This window comes from Leptopilina heterotoma, unplaced genomic scaffold, assembly GCF_015476425.1.
Source record: "Leptopilina heterotoma isolate Lh14 unplaced genomic scaffold, ASM1547642v1 Lhet_0, whole genome shotgun sequence".
NCBI classification, from domain to species: domain Eukaryota; kingdom Metazoa; phylum Arthropoda; class Insecta; order Hymenoptera; family Figitidae; genus Leptopilina; species Leptopilina heterotoma.
This window is the reverse complement of record NW_025110811.1, coordinates 660630-680242: the sequence shown is the minus strand read 5'-3', so window position 1 is coordinate 680242 and position 19613 is coordinate 660630. Positions and strand designations below refer to the sequence as shown.

Sequence of the window (19613 nt, the reverse complement as noted above, 5' to 3'; positions counted from 1 at the left end):
ATTGAATATTTCATTATTTATTAAAATAATTAAATTCTTTCGAGGAATTTTATATTATTTATTGAAATAATTGATTTTTGTCAAAAAAAAATTGTCAATATTTTTGAAAATAATTGAATTATATTGAAGAATTTTATTAAAATTTCTGATAATAATTCAATTCTTTCCAGGAATTTAATAAAAATTTTATTGAAAATTATTGAAATCTGCCGTAAAAATGTATTAATATTTTTAAAAAATAATTGAATTTCAGAAAAGAATTTTATTATTTACAAAAATAATTGAAATTTTGACGATAATTTAAAAAAAATTTTGATCATAATTGAATTTCTCTAAAGAATTTGATTACTTTTTAAAATAATTGAATTCTGGCAACGATTATTATTAAAATTTTTAAAAATAATTGAATTCCTGAGAAGAATTTTATTATTTATAAAAATAATTGAATTCTTACAACGATTATTATTAAAATTTTTAAAAATAATTGAATTCCTGAGAAAAATTTTATTATTTATAAAAATAATTGAATTCTTGCGAAGAATTTTATAGAAATCTATTTAAATGTGGCCACATTCTTAGATCCCAAACTAATTTTGCCATTTGCCATGGATTGATAGATTTTGGAAATGGTCAAAATATACAAATTTTTAGGGTTTTTTTTTTACCCACTGGGATAAAAGTGTCAGTTTTTTGAAAATCCTAACATTTAAGATCCGACGCTTCGAATAAAATTAAGAAGAAATCTCTTTAAAATATTAAAAATTTAAAACAAAAAAAATAGTGTGTAACTTTCTCTTTCAAGTGCATACACGTGTATCTTGAGTGCAGGAGGCACACATCTTTTATTTGCACACCGAACCGCGTAAGAGATAGCAATGAAATAAATCAAATTTTAATATTTGATGATTATTTACTATATCACTCGATTAGATAAAAAAGAAATCGATAACCAGTATCTTTATTACATCATTTAGAGAGTAAAAATTCTTATACACATTCTATGATACAAAATACATATACCATATTGCATCTTATCTCATACTTGTATTGCTTTTGTGAATTTTTTTTCTCTCTCCACTATTCATTTGTGTCTTGTTAATTGTAAATTTTTACGTATGTGCATCATTCGTTTGTCAACCGCAGAATTTGCACCTTCTTTAACACCGCATCATTCACAAAAACACAAAGAGAGAGAGACAAGTATCAGTGGAATTGGAATCTACCTTTTCAATTTTTGGAATTTACTTCAAAAAAAAAATAAATAAAAAATAGAAAACTGTAAGGAATTTGGGAGAAAATATCGTCGAGATTAAGCGATTAAAAAGAAAGAAAGGAATTATCGCCATGCCGGCAGGTATTGGCGCTTCGTACAGGTCACTAGGTGACCTGGGCGAGGATGTCTACAAAAGTACAACAATCGTTGATCAAACGCAAACCACCGGACAAAGTGTTCTCGAGAGTGTGAAGAAGGCCTTCAGTTTTGCCGCGCCCAAAATTGATATCAGAAAGAAAAATCTTTTGATCGAAGATTCTACCAGAGAGAACATCTCCATTGTTTCAAGGTAATTTATTTTTTTGTTCAAAATTTATCGTGAATTATAGGTGTTGGGTAAACTAAGGGTGATGGTTATAATTTACAATTGAACCCTTTTATGCAAGAACCAGACGCAACCCATTTAATTTCAATGGTCTATGTCTGGTTCTTGCATCAAGGGGTTCATTATTATATCTATACGGACGTGAGATACAATATCTATTTAGAAAAAATTTGTTTTACGGTGAAGGTTTGTTGACATAAACTATACTTGACGATGAAATAAAAATTAATTGTAAGGAAAGAATTTCGTTAAGTGGGATAAGAAATATTGTATTTTTTCATGGAACATAAATATATTGAGGGTGTAGAAGAAGTCGAGAGTTAGAAAGTGAGGAAACTAACAACCTTGTTTGTGATTTCGTTTACTAATCAAGATTGCTTCAATCGAACGACATACATTTCCAGTTTGCGAGTTTGAGTAAACAATAATTTATTTTACGTTAAGTGGAGACGGACTTTAGGACCGGAAGCTGACGCCAAGAATATCGATCTCCGGCCTGCTTGCTTGAAAACAGGCCGGTAAGGTAAGCTGCATGCTACACGAAGTTGCGCTACTTTGCACGTTTATATTAAACACCTTTTTGGGCCGTTCGCATTGCTTCTTGCTTTATTTTTCCTTTTTTTCTTCAAACACTACACGAAAATCGAAAATACAATTATACACCCAAAACATTTCGATTTTTTTCCAAAAATAATAACATAAAATACACAGAACATAAAAATTATAATTAAATCTTTTAGAAAAAGTTTCTTATTCCTGTTTAAAACGGTACACACAAAACTAATAATATGATGAGGATTGTAAAGGAAGAACAAATGTTCCCAAACAATCGAATTCTGCTAAATAATACTCAAATTTAAATTAATTGTCATTTATCCTCAAATTCAATTACACGAGATTGCTATTTGGAGTAATAATTACACTTCCCGATGTATATCTATTTTCTACACCGCAGAGTCGAAAATTTATTTTCAGTAGTTGTCATTTGTCATAAATGGGGAAATCCGTTGAATCCCACTTTACTGATTGTTTCCACTAATTCTGAAAATCATTTTCGATTGAACGTTTCATATTGACATACAAAATAGTAGCATTGAAACTATAGTACAATGAGAGTGGAAATTTACTGTCACTATGATCTTCTTGAGAATCCAATAAGAATTAAATTTAGAAATCGATCGATCTTTTAGAAGATTGATTTTAAATCCTGAACAAAATTTAAGACCCTAACAGAAGTTAAGGATTTAATCGGTTTGTTGAAATTGTTGGAATCTGTTAAATTCCTTCTAACAACGTTTTTCTGAAGCTTTTCACCCCTTCGATAAACGAGCTGGTATTCTGGTCTTTAAGAAAATCCGCACTAAAAAAACACACTTTGTCTCTGGAGTTTTTATTGTTTCATCAGAAAACGATCTGGAAACTTTTCATTCTTGCGATGTGGTTGGAATTCTCTGTTAACGTCGAGAACTTCTCTTTGCATAAGAAACAGCCAGTCTTCTTGTATTCTGAGAAACTTTTACTGGATACAAATAAAGGAGTCGCATTCGAAGCAAGGAAAAAATCGATCAGCCTCCTGATTGAGCAGCACATAAAACCAATTTTTATGGGTACGAAATGTTTCGAGCATTTGCTGGACGAAGGTCCAGCAAATGCTCGAAACATTTTGTAACCTTCAGTCACAGACCTCAAGACCTTTTGTTCTACCAACGTCTCCAATTTCTCCAAAATTTTGCGTACTGTTCGGGGGAATTAATGACTCCAATGTAATTTTTCGTGTCACTGAGGATTATCATCATTTCTGGAAATTAGAGTCGATTTCTGCTTTCTTGAGAAACGGTTCAGAATATTTGCTTTCTCCTGGTTAAGGGACTTCATGTTGTGAATTTCAACCACCAGTTTCCGATCCTAAGTTAGGATAAGTTAGGTTACACTTGTAACCTAAACTGTTTGCTCAGGAATGTTTCTAATTGTTTTGATGACATCCGTGTTTACTTAGCCGATTACAACTCTTGTATTGTCTCTTCTCCTTCTCGGATAATTTTCGGTCGCTCTGAATTTATCGTCCCTTGAATTTCTGGAGCAGTAACATGCTCCTACTATTACTGCAAAAAGTAGTCAGCTGACTTTGAAAGCTTATATCTCAAAGAAAAAAAATCGCACAACATTGAAACAACTTGGATCATCAACTACAACACTCCTACCTTACTGTAGATTAGCAAAAAACCCATTTTCATAGTTACTGACTTTTAAAACAGAAGAGTACGTATTTTTGTAAATCTTTAGTATCTGCTTTCGAACTTTAGTTTCGTTCTGTTTGTTTTCAACTTTGAATTTAAACAAGGATTGAGTTCACAATAAAATTATTTAATGCATCAAAAGTCAATTAAGTAATTAGGGAAAAAATTAGAGAAAAAAATTAATTAACAAAAATTTTCATCTCTATTTTCAATCACACTTTTTTGCAGAGAGTAATTTGTTGGGTAAAAATTGGTTATCAAGGGATTTTAAAAATAGTAATTGAACGCTACGAGGCTTGTGATATAATATCGACGTAGTTCATTATCGAAAATTAATCAGGACACTTGTTATATGAGTTTGTCAGGTTGTTTGACCTAATGGAGTTTCGAGACAATTCAATCAAATTGTCTCCGTGTTCTAGACGACGTTTAAGCAACTTTATGAGTTTTTCCGCGCAACTCCCATTAAATCCAATACAATTTTTTCTCTTCCCTCTTCTTTTTTTTCCCTTCTAAACAAGAATGAGAAACTTTTTAATAAATAAAAACTGAGAAAAGATACAAAAATCCAAATGACAAAATGCAAACTCTGGACAGAAAAATATTCACAGAAAATTAAACAGAAAACTATAAACTTGTTTATGTAATGGTGTTGGTATTGTTGTACAATTTTAACAAAAAAAAAATTGTAAACTAAGGCATACTGCGAAAGTAGTTGAGCTGCTAGGGCCGATTGTGTGATTATTCGGCGCCATTTTGTTTTAGGGACAGAAACAAGATGCCAGCCGCTGCCAGTGCCGAGGAATCAGCACTTTTGGGGTAAGTAATTTATTTTTCACTGTCAAGTGTTAATTAAAATTGATTGATAATTAAAATTATCGATAATAGTTTCTTGGGAATATTATGGAACCAAAAAATAAGCGAATGAAAAATTTCAATTTTTTCTGGATAATTCTCCTAGTTGGGAGACTATTATCGATATAAAGTGTGGCTCTTTGTAAAAAGCGATAAAATTAATTGCCAGTGTAAGAAAGTATTTACATTGCCTTACTTTTGCATAATCGTATGTTATTTCGCTAGAAATTGTATAAAAAAAAAGCTCTTAGTAATTCGAATTTCGAATATAGAAAAAAAAAGTTGTATATTTAAGAAATTGGATTGCATATCAACTATAGGGTATGTGGGTCGATAAATATGTCTCGAAGTCTAATTTTGAAAATTTAATCGAATATTTGTTATTCAATATAATATTTTTCGAAAAGTGTGTCAAGAAGATTATTTAATACTGTCGGAAGTTTTATTGGCAAAAGTATTCTCTATACTAATTTTGCTTGATTATTTTGACTCCGATAGTGAAACTATAATATAGTGAGGAGTCTGTGTCCAGACTAATTACTCAGTCTGCAGTTGACAGGTGATGTTTCATTTTACGAAGAAAGGGAAAAATTTGCTAATAACTGGAGAATTCAGTGTCGACCGATTAAAAACAGTTTAATCCACGAATTACACTATCGCGAACGAGAAAAATATTGAAACACCTAAAATATTTCTATATATATTTTAAACATGGTTAAATGTTATCGAACTATGGTTAATGACATTAAAACTGATTTGACATAAAATTCGCTTTTTTCACTCGCAATTAGAACAAAAATATTTTCTTTTTCGAAATACTGCATTTGGGGTTGAAAATTTGCACTTTGTGTGTTTTTCCCATATATATATATGTGGAAAAACACCGGCGCCAGCGTTGAGGACCGGTGCTAAGCCGGAAGCAAAACAATTGCAGAGCATAAAGTCTCTTTATATTCCAGTCGTTATATCTAAAGTAGAAAACGTAAAGCGTTCGACAAAGACCCACAAGGGAATTGAAACTTGAAAAATATGAAATAAAAAAGTAAATATAAAATGAAAAGAATACATAAGTATAAAAGTGTATAATACACAAAGGTAAAAATAAAAAAAAAGGAATTTAAATGAACCTGACAGCGAACAGATTTAATGGAATATTATATGACAGACGTTTTTTTTTTCTAAGCAAAAAATCTTCTTTTCTAAGCAAAACTGTAATTTAAAAATCGCATTACATGCTCGATTTGTTTTCATAAGTCACGTTTGTCCTGATGCATTAATTGATAATTTTGATTTCTATTCGAAAAGTTGGACATTTGTTCCTTCTTCTAAATCCAATTTAAATTTTATTGATTGATAGTTTTCGTTTGTTTTTACTCATCTCACTATTTTTTTTGAACTGTTCGCGTTGCTAAGCAACGACTGATTCGTAGGATGGAAACAATTCCTGGGTCGATGTCCGGACGCCAGGACGCCGCGCCAGGCGCCAGTCTTTTATGCTTCGAAATGCATTACAACCGAAATGATTAAATTATTGATTTTTGACTTTTATTTTTAATTATCCCAAAAATTATACCCTATTTTACGATTTTAGTAAAATTATCAATTTTTTAACTATATTCCCTTACTTATAATCCTTATTGACTTTCTTACGACAGTTTTTCTAAGGACTGCAAATTGGGACAAAAAAACGAATCAGTTTTGATTCGTTTTTTTTTTCTTAATTTTGCTATTTTCTTGGAAAAATTTGACTCTATTTAGAATTTTATTTTTATAAATTTGTATTATGACAGCTTTAGTGGCAAAAGTCACGTGTGTAAAGTATACTCAATCGATAGGTGAAAAAAAAATCTATGTTCCAAAGTATCGGGTGTTGGGATATCAAGTACGGTGGTCATCCGCAAAACCAAGTTTGTTTATTTGCAGACTGCAAGTACATTTCTCTGTTGAAAAAAAAAAATTGCAAGAAGTGTTTATTCCTTTTTATTCTAGAGTTTCATGGCGCGTTCAACTATCTTTTTTTTATTGTTCAAAGTTTTTTTATGTCTGTTGTTAGAACTACTGGTACAGTACCTATACTGTACTTTTTATGAACACTTTTGTTGCATTACTTTCTTGTTATGCATTAATTGATACATAAGCATAAAGAAAATTACTAATAATAATTATCATTAGCATAAATTAATTTCTATTTTATAAATGATCATTTTAATAATAAAAAATACATTTTACAATTTACATAATTTTTTATGAGAAACTTTTGAAAATTTTTTGATAATTTCGAAAATTGAGAAAATTGATTTACTTAATTCCTAACTGATAATTAAAATTCCGTTGTAAATTATTGGTGCATACACTACAAAATTTAGAATTTATAAAAAATCACAGTAAAAGAGGTAGAAATATTAATATAATTTAATATAATTGAAATTTTATTGCGAATCTAAAATTTTTATAATTTAATATTGTCACAATTATTGTTATTTGGAAACTGTTATTATCCGTTAAAGTAGATTAGCCTCAATTTCAACCGAGATGTATTGTTTCGTAAATATCTATGCATTTCTACAGAATACACTTAGACGAGGTTATTGACGATTTTCCGGGAATTATTGTGAAATAGTTCAACTGTAAATGTAAAAATTGCCTATTACTTTCTACTAATTTATTTTTAGGCTCCTTTCTTTTTCTATTAAATATTACAAAAAGATAAAAAAATAAAGATTATAAACTATTTAATTTTCTTTTTTAATACTATAAACTATTTAATTTTATTTTCAAATATTATAAACTTTTTTCTACTTTTTAGAATTTATGACGTGACTTTTAATATATATACAAGCTACCTTTTACGACATTTTACGATTATATCTAATTATCGATTAAGTTAGAATTTATTTTCTAAAAATAAACCTCACAAAGACATTATATAACATTTAAGTTTTAAAAAAATGTTCATAAAGTCTGAGGGGGAAAAATTTAGAGAACTTTCAAAAATTTTTTATCATTTGCAGGCTTTGTATTCGATAATTAATTTTCAAAAGTAGATTAAAGAAAGAAAAAAGTAGTGAAAAAAGTAGCTATCGAAAAATTAAACTTGACGACTCGGCTTTTTTTATAATTTCGTAATTATATTCAAAAATAGAATAATTTTTTTAAATCAATATTTAAATACCTATTTTTTTTTATCTACAGAAATAGAAATATTTGAAATGATTTTAGTGTGACGCATTTTTAAAATTTAACTATTTCTAAAAATTAAAAAAGTATTCTTTCAAAATTCCATCATTTTTTTCTTCAAATTTATAAATAAAATTATACAAAATTTTAATCATTTTACTTTATTTAATTCTAAATCAATTCTCACTAGAAAGTTCTATGAGAAATCAATTATTTAAATAATAAATAATTTATCTGAATAATTGAATATTTCTTAAATTTCAATTATTATAAAGAACTTTATCAACATTTTTTTAAATAATTGAATTTTTACAAAGAATTGCATTACAAATTTTTGATAATAATTAAATTCATTCAAGAAATGTAATAAAATTGAAAATAAATTGGAAACAATTCTAAGAAATACTCTAAGAAACAAATTGCATCAAATTTTATTAAATAATTGAATTTTTTCGAACAATTTTATTAACATTTTTAAGAATAATTATTGCGTTTTTAGTGGAATTAATTAAAAATTGTATTAAAAATAATTGAAATCCTGTGATGAGTTTTATTATATTTATAAAAATAATTGAATTTTTGTCTCCAAACTTTAATAAATATATAAAAATAATTGCATTCTGGAGAATAATTTAAAAATAATTGAATTCCTGAGAAGAATTTTATAAAAGTCTATTTAAATAATTGATTTTTATCGAAAAATATTAGGAAAATTCTGTTTTAAATAATCGAATTCCTGTGACAATTTGCTTATTTATAAAAATAATTCAATCCTTCCAAAAAATTTAAATAAAATTATATTCAAAACAATGCAATTATAAAAAAGAATTTTATTAAAATTTTTAAAAATAATTGAATTCTTTCAAAGAATTTTATTAAATTTTTTTAAGGATAATTGCATATTTCGCGGAATTTATTTCAAATTGTTTTAAAAATAATTGAAATCCTGCAATGAGTTTTGATATTTATAAAAATAATTAAGTTCTTGCAACGATTATTATTAAAATTATAAAAAATAACTGAATTCCTGAGAAGAATTTTACTATTTATAATAATAATTGAATTCTTGCAAAGAATTTTATAAAAATTTATTTAAATATTTGATTTTTATCGAAAAATATTTGGAAAATTCTGTTTTAAATAATTAAATTCCTGTGACAATTTTTTTATTTCTAAAAATAATTGAATTCTTTAAAAAAATTTAATTAAAATTATATTCAAAACAATTCAATTATTATAAGAATTTTATTAAAAATTTTTTTAAATAATTGATTTTTTTAGAAGAATTTTATTCAAATTTTGAAAAATAATTGCGTTTTTAGCTGAATTAATTACAATTTTATTAAAAATAATTTAAATCCTGCCATGAGTTTTATTATTTATGAAAATACATTGAATTTTTTAAATAATTTTTTTCTTCTAAAAAAATGATTTTTTCAAAAAATTTTATAAAAATTGTGTTTTAAATAATTGAATTTCCTTGAAAATTGTATATTATTTATGAAAATAATTGAATTCTTTTTAAAAAATTAATTACAATTATATTTAAAACAATTCAATTATTATAAGAATTTTATTAAAAATTTTTTTAAATAATTGAATTCTTTCAAAGAATTTTATGAAATTTTTTAAGGATAATTGAATTCTTTCAAAGAATTTTATTAAATTTTTTAAAAATAATTGCATTTTTTTTCCAGCGATGAGTTTTAACATTTAATTTATAAAAATAATTGAATTGATTATTACGATTATTATTAAAATTTTTAAAAATAATTAAATTCCTGAGAAGAATTTTACTATTTATAAAAATAATTGAATTCTTGCAACGATTGTTATTAAAATATTAAAAAATAATTGAATTCCTGTGATAATTTCTTTATTTATGAAAATAATTGAATGTTTGCGAAGAATTTTATAAATATTTTTTTTAAAGTATTCAATTCTTTTGCGAAATTCTCTATTAAAATAGTAAATATGAAAAATCATTGAATTACGAAAAGTTTGTGAAAATAATTGAATCGTTTTAAAGAATTTTATTAGGTAGAATTTGTAAAATTTTTTTCCAATAACTTTATTAAAATTTTTTAAAATAATTTCTTCATTTGAACTATTATCAAATTTAAAGTAGTGTTGGGGTAATAATTGCAGTGTTTTGAACTACTTTGCTATATGTTAATTAGATAATATTTTAGTTTAAGTCTCGAATTCAAAATAAAGATGTTTTACACTTATTTACTGGTTTGTAATTCAGAATTTCTTTTCAACACTAATTTCGGAGTAGATTTTTCGACTTTTAGTGTCTATTAGCGTAGCGAGACGAATAGCGTCTTTTAGCGTCTCTATCTCTAAAGATCGCGCGGGAAATCCGGATCACTTTTGAATCATATTGCCAATAAACTAGTTATCTTGTTTATTGAATTTTTTTATTATTTTTTCCTTAGTGTGGAGGGAATGAAATAAAATGTAAAGAAACTTTCTATAAATGGTAGGGATGATTTATTATTATGACCCTTCCACCTAGAGTCAGGTGTCGACGAGTCGAGGGAAACGAAGGAAGCGCCAGTCGTAACGAACCGGAAATAATATGAGTGACGTGACACTGGTAGAAACCACTTACCGGATAGTTGCTTGTGCTTTGAAATTTAATGAACTATATTGTATGTCCGATTACCAATTTCCTCTGAAACAATAGTGAAAACAAATATGAACGTCAAAATATTGTTTACAGGGTGTGTTCGAAATCAAGCACAAAAGAAATTTTTTTTTTTTTTTATTTTAAAACAAATTCAATATATGGAATTTATTTTTTATTAATTATAGTTATTTTTAAGCCTTTCAAGTCATTTTTCTGTAAGGCTTTTTTTACTTAATTATTTTGTAGTTAAAATTAATTCAAACTATTATTTTTTTTTCTCTCTTTCTTTTTTTTTAAAGAAAGTACAGACCAAGTAGGGTACCAAATTTGTTTTCAAGAAGTACAGACCAAATAGGATAGCAAATTTTTTTTTAAAGAAGTAAAAACCAAGTAGGGTACCAAATTTTTCGTTTCAAAGAACTTCAGAGTTTCAGACCAATTGGGGTACCAAAAATTTTCACTTTTGAGAAAAATTCAACTGCAATTCTTAACAGAAAAGTTTTTTTTTTTATTCGAGTTTTCCATCTTCATTGACAAAAAAAAACCGATAGAACTAGAAGATTATCCAGAAACTGGGACATCTAAATCATTGGTAAAAGTTTTCAAAATAAAATTATATGTATATAAAGAAGACGAGGCAGAAAAGTTTTCCACAGGAAGTGAATAAATTGTACACGAGTACATTTGTATCTTATAAATTAAATTATAAATACGAAAGAAAATTTTCAATCACAAAAAAAAATACTATTCAGTTTAATTTTTATTAAAATGCAATAAATTTTATAGATTATCGCGATAAAGTTTAAAGAAGAGGAAAAAATTTTCTTTTTTTAATTTAATTAAAATGAATGTGTTTGGTTTTGAATATTTTTCTTTTTTTGTTGTCATTCTAGTACAAAACTAAAACGTGAGGCCGGGTAATTTAATTATCGTCCAACATCTCATCCAATTAGCCAATTAGTTCGCAAATAACTACTTCGTCGTTTCAAGCTTATTTCTATGCGCAAGTTTCGTAAATAAATAATTAATTATAGTTATTGTGAATATTAGTCATCATTTTCAATGCACGAACATTGGAAAAAAGAAAACTGTGTTTTAATCAAACTTGTGAAAGCAAATTTTAGAAAAAGAAAATTCTTCTTTTTCATAAAAAAATAAAAAATAGAAAAATAAAAGAATGAAAGATAAAAAAAATTATATTCAATAAAAAATATAATTTAGTAAAAAGTTTATATTTTATTAAATTAGGTTCTTCTTGTTCTTTAATTTTTAAACACACTTCTACTTCTACTTAGACATGAATTTAAATTTTCCCATTTCTTCGACGTATTTCTTCTGATTGGAAAATTAAATATTGACTTGGAGGTAAATTTATTCTCTATTATTATATCTTTTGAGTTCAACTAGGTACATTTAGAAATGGATATTTTTGTTCAGAGAAAGATGAAAGGAATAAAAGATTAAAGGGCATTTTCAAGTAATTTAAAGTGAAATAATCTTAAGGATTCATGGTTCGACTAAATATTAATGACACTTGAAATAAATCTACGAAATTCTGGCTTTCAGCCACTTTTTCAAAAATTGAATTTTTCGGTTAAGAATTTTTTCTAGACATAAACATTTATTTTCATTGGTACTTTTTACATCCTTTTTTATTGGATTTTTTAAAACTTCTCTTCTGAGGGTTAGTTGAGTTTCCAATTACGAATCTGATACCAGATTCTCAATTTTCAATGTGACGAACGAATTTTAAAAAAATTACTAACTGACCGATATTTTTCAAAACTATTTTATATTTAAAAACAAGAAACACTAAAAAAATAATTTTTTAAAAATCAAAAAATACTGTCACATGTTTTTCTTTATAAATAGGATTGATTTTTAATTTTTTCGTCAGCCATATTGAATCCATTATTTTGTATTTTAAAAATCTGACTCCATATTCGTAATCAGCGACCCCAAAAACCCCCGAGAAACAAGATTCAAGTCAATCCGAGTGATTTTTAATTTTTTCGTCAACCATTTTGGATCCGCCATTTTGAATTTTGAAAATTTGTCATCATATTCGTAATTAGCGACCCCAAAAACCCCAAAAACAAAGTTTCAAGTAAATTTGAGTAATTTTTATTTTTTCAGCCGCCATCTTGGATCCACCATTTTGAATTTTTAAAACCAAACAACGGATTTGTTATCAGCAACACCGAAAATATTTTATGTAGATTGTGCCACAATCGTAATCATAATCTTCTTGAAAAGTTTTCAGTGTTGCTGATAACCAATCCGATGTTTGTTTTCAAAAATTCAAAATGGCGGATCCAAGATGGCGGCTGAAAAAAATAAAAATTACTCGGATTAAAAATTATGTTAAAAATAATTAAAAACCTGCGATGAGTTTTATTATTTAAAAAAATCTTTTAAAGAATTGATTTTTTTCAAAAATTTTTTTGAAAATTGTGCTTTAAATAATTGAATTTCTTTAAAAATTGTATATATTGTTTATGAAAATAATTAAATTCTTTTAAAAAATTGTATTAAAATTATATTGAAGACAATTCAATTATTGTAGAGAATTTTATTAAAATTTTTTTAAATAATTGAATTCTTTCAAAGAATTTTATTAAAATTTTTGAGAATAATTGAATTTCTGAAAAGAACTTTATTATTGTTTATTAAAAGAATTGAATTCTTGCGAAGAACTTTATTAAATTTTTTTAAATAATTGAATTCTTTCAAAGAATTTTATTAAAATTTTTGAGAATAATTGAATTTCTGAAAAGAACTTTATTATTGTTTATTAAAAAAATTGAATTCTTGCGAAAAACTTTATTAAATTTTCTTTAAATAATTGAATTCTTTTAAAGAATTTTATTAAAATTTGTTGGATTGTTTTTTAAAATTTTATTAAAATTTTTGCGAATAATTGAATTTCTGAGAAGAACTTTATTATTGTTTATAAAAATATTTCAATTCTTGAGAAGAATTTTATTTTTTTAAGAAAATATTTTAATTCTTGGGTTGAATTTTATAAAAATCTTTGTAAATAATTGATATTTTTCAAAAAATTCTATGAAATTTTTTTTTTAATTTTGAATAATTGAATTCAAGTAAAAATTTTATTATTCATGAAAATAATAATTGATTGTTTGCAAAAAATATTATACAAATTTTTTTGAAATAATTGAATGCTTTCGAAGATTTTTAATAAAAATTTAAAAAATAAATGAATTCCTGAGACAAATTTTATTATTTATAAAAATAATTGAATTCCTAAGAAGAATAATTTTATTATTTATAAAAATAATTGAATTCCTAAGAAGAATAATTTTATTATTTATAAAAATAATTTAATTCTTGTAAAGAACTTTATTATTTTTTTTTTAAATAATTGAATTCCAGTGAAAATTTTATTGTTTATGAAAATAATTTATGCTTTCGAAGACTTTTAATAAAATTTTTAAAAATAAATGAATTCCCGAGACGAATTTTATTAAATTTTTTTTTAAATAATTGAACTCTTGCAAAAAATTTTATGGGAACTGTTAAAAATAATTGAATTTCCGCGAAGAAGTTTATTACATTGTTTTTTTTAAATAATTGAATTCTTGCAAAGAATTTTATAAAAACTTGTAAAAATAATTGAATTTCTAAGAAGAATTTTATTATTGTTTATTAAAATAATTGAATTTTTTAAGAAGAATTTTATTATTGTTTATTAAAATAATTGAATTTCTGCGAAGAGCTTTATTAAATTTTATTAATAATTGAATTTTGCGACGAATTTTATAAAAATCTATTGAAATAATTGATTTTTTTCGAGAAACAGTAGGAAAATTTTGTTTTAATTTTTAAGTAATTGAATTCCTGTGGAAAATTTTTTATTTATGAAAATAATTGAATTTGCTTAAAACTTGTTTCTCGAGGTTTTTTTGAGTCGCTGATTACGAATATGAAGTCAGATTTTTAAAATTCAAAATGGCGGATTCAATATGACTGACGAAAAAAATTTTTAATTATTTAGGAATTTTTTTTCTCATAAAATTATATTACCTGAATAAAAAAAAATGTCTTCCTTTTTTTAATCTTCTTTCTCTCTAGTTTACAAAAAAAAAAAACAATGCACATATTTTTTATTCAAAAACCCAATGGGAAATGTGTCATGAATCCAAGTCTTAATTTGATTTAAATATTATAACGGAAAAGGTTTATTTTGGATCATAGCGCTTCGTGAATAATTGTTTGCTCTAATTTATATTTATTGATTTGAACTCCAATGAGATTAAAGCTAATAATATAATGCTCTGGTATTACTATTATTTCGAATAGTTGGAATTTATATTATTATATTTATATATTTGGGAAAAAAGATGTATTGATCATTCGGGAAGATAAAAATAACAATTTTTTTTGTCTGAGTGGTAAAAAGCAGAGAGAACTGACTTACACTTTTGACGTGTCTCACAAAGTTATTGCATTCAGGGAAAAATAAAATTTTTATTTCGGTTTATAATGCAAGTGTGGAACAAAACACAGAAGGTGCATATTGAATGGGAAATATATATTGGACAGGGAAAAAGTAAACTGCAAAATTCACTGACATATTGCATCGCTCGCCGATATGCTTTCTTTTCATAAAATGCGATTTTATAGTCAATAGTTTGTGATTGAAAATGGGAAATTTCGTTTAACATAATCTTTATGCGATCGAAAATTCAATATCGAAAAATAAGATACAATTTTCTTTTTTTATGAAGGAGGAGGAGTATTTTCATATTTTCTAGCTACTGAATATTCATTATTTCTCGACATACGATAATTATTATTTTACAAAAATATTTTACAAATGTTACAAAAATTTTACCTCGATTTTACTAAAATAATAATAATGAGTCAAAATGAAATATTTCTTTTAAAAATTAAGGTTTCTCGCGAAATATTTTTTATTTGATTTTCTTTGCTTAACGATGCAATGCTGTTTGGCGTTTTTATAATCAAGTGTTTTTAAAAGGGAAAAAATTGCATGTAAATATTTTTTTTTTTTTTAATTACCATGAACTTGTCAACAGGAGGTAAGCGTTTCCGCACCTTAAACCCTTCTACATACATACTAAGGTATTTCTACTATAGGCGTGGCTTTTAAGATCAATACCATAAATGCACTATACTAGTTGGAGGAAAAGTTTTACGGAAACTTAGACAACTCTATTTATAAGTGGTTACACTTAAATTCAAACTAAAATTCTATATATACGGAACAATAAGGTTCATTAAACTGAAAATATTCTCCATTATAACTTGTTAAATACGAAAACTTTTAAATTTTATTCATTATAGACTATGTACTTATATATATAGGTACATACAGAGTTCTGAGAGTGACATTTTTTGATGTCTTGATTAATTTTATGAAATCTATTCTCTAACACAATTATTTAAATATTTTAATTGTAAAAATCTAGCACTTATACTTATCATTTTTTAAAACAAACAATTATATTCAACTGAATTTATGCAATAGTTAAAATAATTTTAACTCCGAAGCCTATTTAACATGTCTTCAAAATTTTTATAAGAAAACTAAATTTTTATGCAGTTTTTTTAAACTCTTAATTTTTGTTAAAATTAGTGTCAGAAAGTACAATAATGTTTTATCATGTGCATTTTAAAAATTTTTAAACCTCAGTTTTACAAATGACAAAAATGTTTAAACTTTGTTTTCACTCTCTAAATTTAAATTAGTAAAAATGTTCACTAATTTAAATTATTGAATAACTATTTATTAGTAAAATTTACTAATTCAAAAGCAAAAAGTCAGTCACTAATTCAAATTAGTAAACATTTTTACTAATTAAAATTTAGAGAGCAGTTTTACGTTAAAATTAGTTTACGATGATTAATAATATTTTTATACATTATAAAAATTTCATAAAATTTTTGAAAAAAATAAATTATTTAAGAAGATTTTTATGAAATTCTTTGAAAGAATTCAATTATTTAAAAAAATTCTTCTCATGAATTCAATTATTTTCATAAATAATAAAATTCATTGCATGATATGAATTCAATTATTTTCATAAATAATAAAACTCATCGCAGAATTTCAATTTTGTTTAATACAATTTTAAATTAATTTCTCGAAAAAAGCAAAAATTTTTGTTAAAAATCTTCGAAAGAATTCAATTATTTAAAAAATTTTTTTATAATATTCTTTGCAACCATTAAATTATTTTCATAAATAATAAAAATTTCATAAAATTTTTTGAAAAATTCAAATTCAATTATTTTCATAAATAATAAAATTATCACAGGAATTCAATTATTTAAAATACAAATTTCATGAAACTTTAAATAAAAAATTAACTGAAAATAAAATATATCTCTCCTTTCGAGAATTCAACTTTTTTATAAATATTAAAATTCTTCTCAGGAATTCAATTTTTTTTAAATAATAATAAAATTCATTTCAAGAATTCAACTATTTTTATAAATATTAAAATTCTTCTCAAGAATTCAATTATTTTTAAAAATAATAATAAAATTCATTGCAACAATTTAATTATTTTCATAAATAAAAAAACTCATCGCAGGATTTCAATTATTTTTAATACAATTTTAAATAAATTTTTCGACAATTGCAATTATTCTTAAAATTTTATAGTTAAAAATCTTCGAATGAATTCAATTAATAAAAAAAATTTGATTATAATATTCTTTGCAAACATTCAATTAGTTTCATAAATAATAAAATTTTCACGGGAATTCAAATATTTAAAATACAAATTTCGTAAAATTTTTCGAAAAATGTTAATTAAAAAAAGAGTTTTATAAAATTTTTTAATTTTTTGCAAGAATTCAATTATTTAAAAAAAAAATTAATAAAGTTCATCGCAAGAATTAAAATATTTTAATAAACAATAATAAAATTCTTCTCAGAAATCCAATTATCTTCAGAAGTTTTAAATAAAATTCTTTGCAAACAATCAATTATTTTCTTATATAATAAAATTTTCACAGAAATTCAATTATTTAAAATTCTAATTTTATAAAATTTGTCGAAAATATGAATTATTTAAAATGTTTTTTTGAAATTCTTTGCAAAAATTCAATTCTTTCAAAAAAATTGAAATAAAGTTTGTTCCAAGAATTCAATTATTTTTATAAATAATAAAATTCCTCTTAGGAATTTGAATTTCAATTGAAATCAATTGAATTCAATTTGAAATTATTTTCTACGATAAATTCATTTGAAGAATTTTCGAATAATTGAAATTTCGTAAAATTGAATTGTAAACAAATAGAAATAATAATTTTCAAAAGAACTTTTTCAAATATTATTTAAAATAATTGATCAGAATTTTAGTCAAAAATTGTAGAAAAGAATAATTGAATTGAAATGTTAAAAATAATTTTGAAGAAATTACAGTAACAATATTCTTATAATAAAAGAAATGATTTTATCACTCATCGGACAAAATCTTTAAATTATTATAAAATCTGAAAAAATGGATCGTTATCTATGTTTTATAATAATATTCTCGTAAGTTATTGAATTGCAAAAGGTTTGAATTTAAAATTTTAAAAAACCACTAATGGAATTGAAATTAGTTTTTAATTTCAAGAAAATTGTGAAAAAAATTATTTTCATCTCTTTACATTCCTTTTCGTAATATTGTAAACATTTTTATAATTTTGATTTATTCTGAAAATTATATTCCACGAATTGACGTCATTCCCTTCTAATTAAATATATATAGTGCATCACTAAATTTTCCGATAAACAATGTGAAAACGAACCGAAAATTTGAAGAGATTAGGTGCTAATGCATTTGTTTTGATTGAGAAGCAGCATATATAATTAATATCCACTTCAATGTGGAAATAATATGTTTGTCTAGATTTTAGATTAAAATTAGCCATTTGCATTATTATTATTATTATATAAATACATACATTTATAAATGAAATTAATGCCAATATTTCAACTTAATTACTAACAGCTCAATAATCAATAAATTAATTGCAAGTGAATTTACTAAAATGAATTGTATGTTTGGGAAAATTGGAAAAAACAGGTTTTCCCAGGTCAGGGATTTCAGGGAATTTAGGAAAAAATTCAGGGAAATTAGAGAAATGTCAAGGAATTTAAAAAAAAAAATATGGAATATCTAGAAATGGTAAAAAATTTTTTAAATATTTTTCTAGTGGTTTCGATAAAATTCCCTGAAATTTCTCTGACCAATTTTATTTTTTTGAACTATTTCTTGATTTATCCAACTTGTGGTAACTCAGTAAAAAAAGTTATACAGAATTTTACTTAAGTGATCCTATAGAATAATTCTACAAATAATCTAGTAAGCAATTTATAAAAGTTCTCTAGAATAATTCTATTGAATTTCTACTTGAATTCTAGTAAATATTTTAGATGTAAATTAAGACAATTATTTTTATATTAAAGGAAGAAGTTAACAATCATTTAATAACATTTAATACCGAATGATAAATTCCTCTCCTAAAATTAAAAATTATTTTTAGTTATTATTTCTTAATTAGTTTATTTATTTTAGTTATTATTTTTTACTTAGTTTATTAATTTATTTTAGTTATTTTTTTTTAACAATTTCGTCTCAGTTTTAAAATGAATAAATTTATTTACTGTCCCGTTTAAATAAATAAATAATAGAGAATTTTGTTTTCTGTTTCTTATTAACTGATAAAAAAAAATAATAAAATTTTTATGGTGTCAACCCTGAAAGTTTCTATGTAAAATATTAAAATTTCCTTTTTGAAAAAAGATGATCGAGTTATATCTATGAAAAGCTTAAAAAGATTTAAGATCACTAGAAGTAGGTTGATGAATTTTATTCTTTTGCTACAAAAAAGGTTTTTATTCTTTTTGTTTGCTTCAAAGAGAAGATCTTCACGAGAGGAGAAGATTTTTGAGAATATTGACTCCATTGAAAGTTTTGAAAGGAAATTTCGTGTTGCAGTCATTGTCATTGTTTTAGGTGTGCCTCAATGTGCAAACGTGTTTGCTCCATATGAACGCTCGTTAATCATACCAAAAGAAGTTTCAAAAGTACTTCACCTGCGCGTTAGAAACTTACAAAAGCGTCT

At 24.4% G+C, this 19613-nt stretch overlaps 1 protein-coding gene across 7 annotated transcripts in view; it reads left to right on the top strand.

Moving 5' to 3' along the window:
- LOC122500353 (protein NDRG3) overlaps positions 1-19613 on the top strand; it is an 81651-nt gene that overhangs the window by 33474 nt on the left and 28564 nt on the right. For 4 of the 7 annotated variants that reach the window (XR_006301487.1, XM_043609703.1, XM_043609356.1 and 1 more), the window contains exons 2-3: positions 1144-1562; positions 4601-4654. The exons of 1 other annotated variant lie outside the window; for it this stretch is intronic. Coding sequence is in view for 5 of the 6 variants with exons in the window: in XM_043609703.1 (XP_043465638.1) it covers positions 1345-1562; positions 4601-4654 (272 nt within the window). In the remaining variant the exon portion in view is untranslated. The remainder of the gene's footprint in view (positions 1-1143; positions 1563-4600; positions 4655-19613) is intronic. 2 more of the 7 variants (XM_043609426.1, XM_043609621.1) reach the window with 2 other exon arrangements.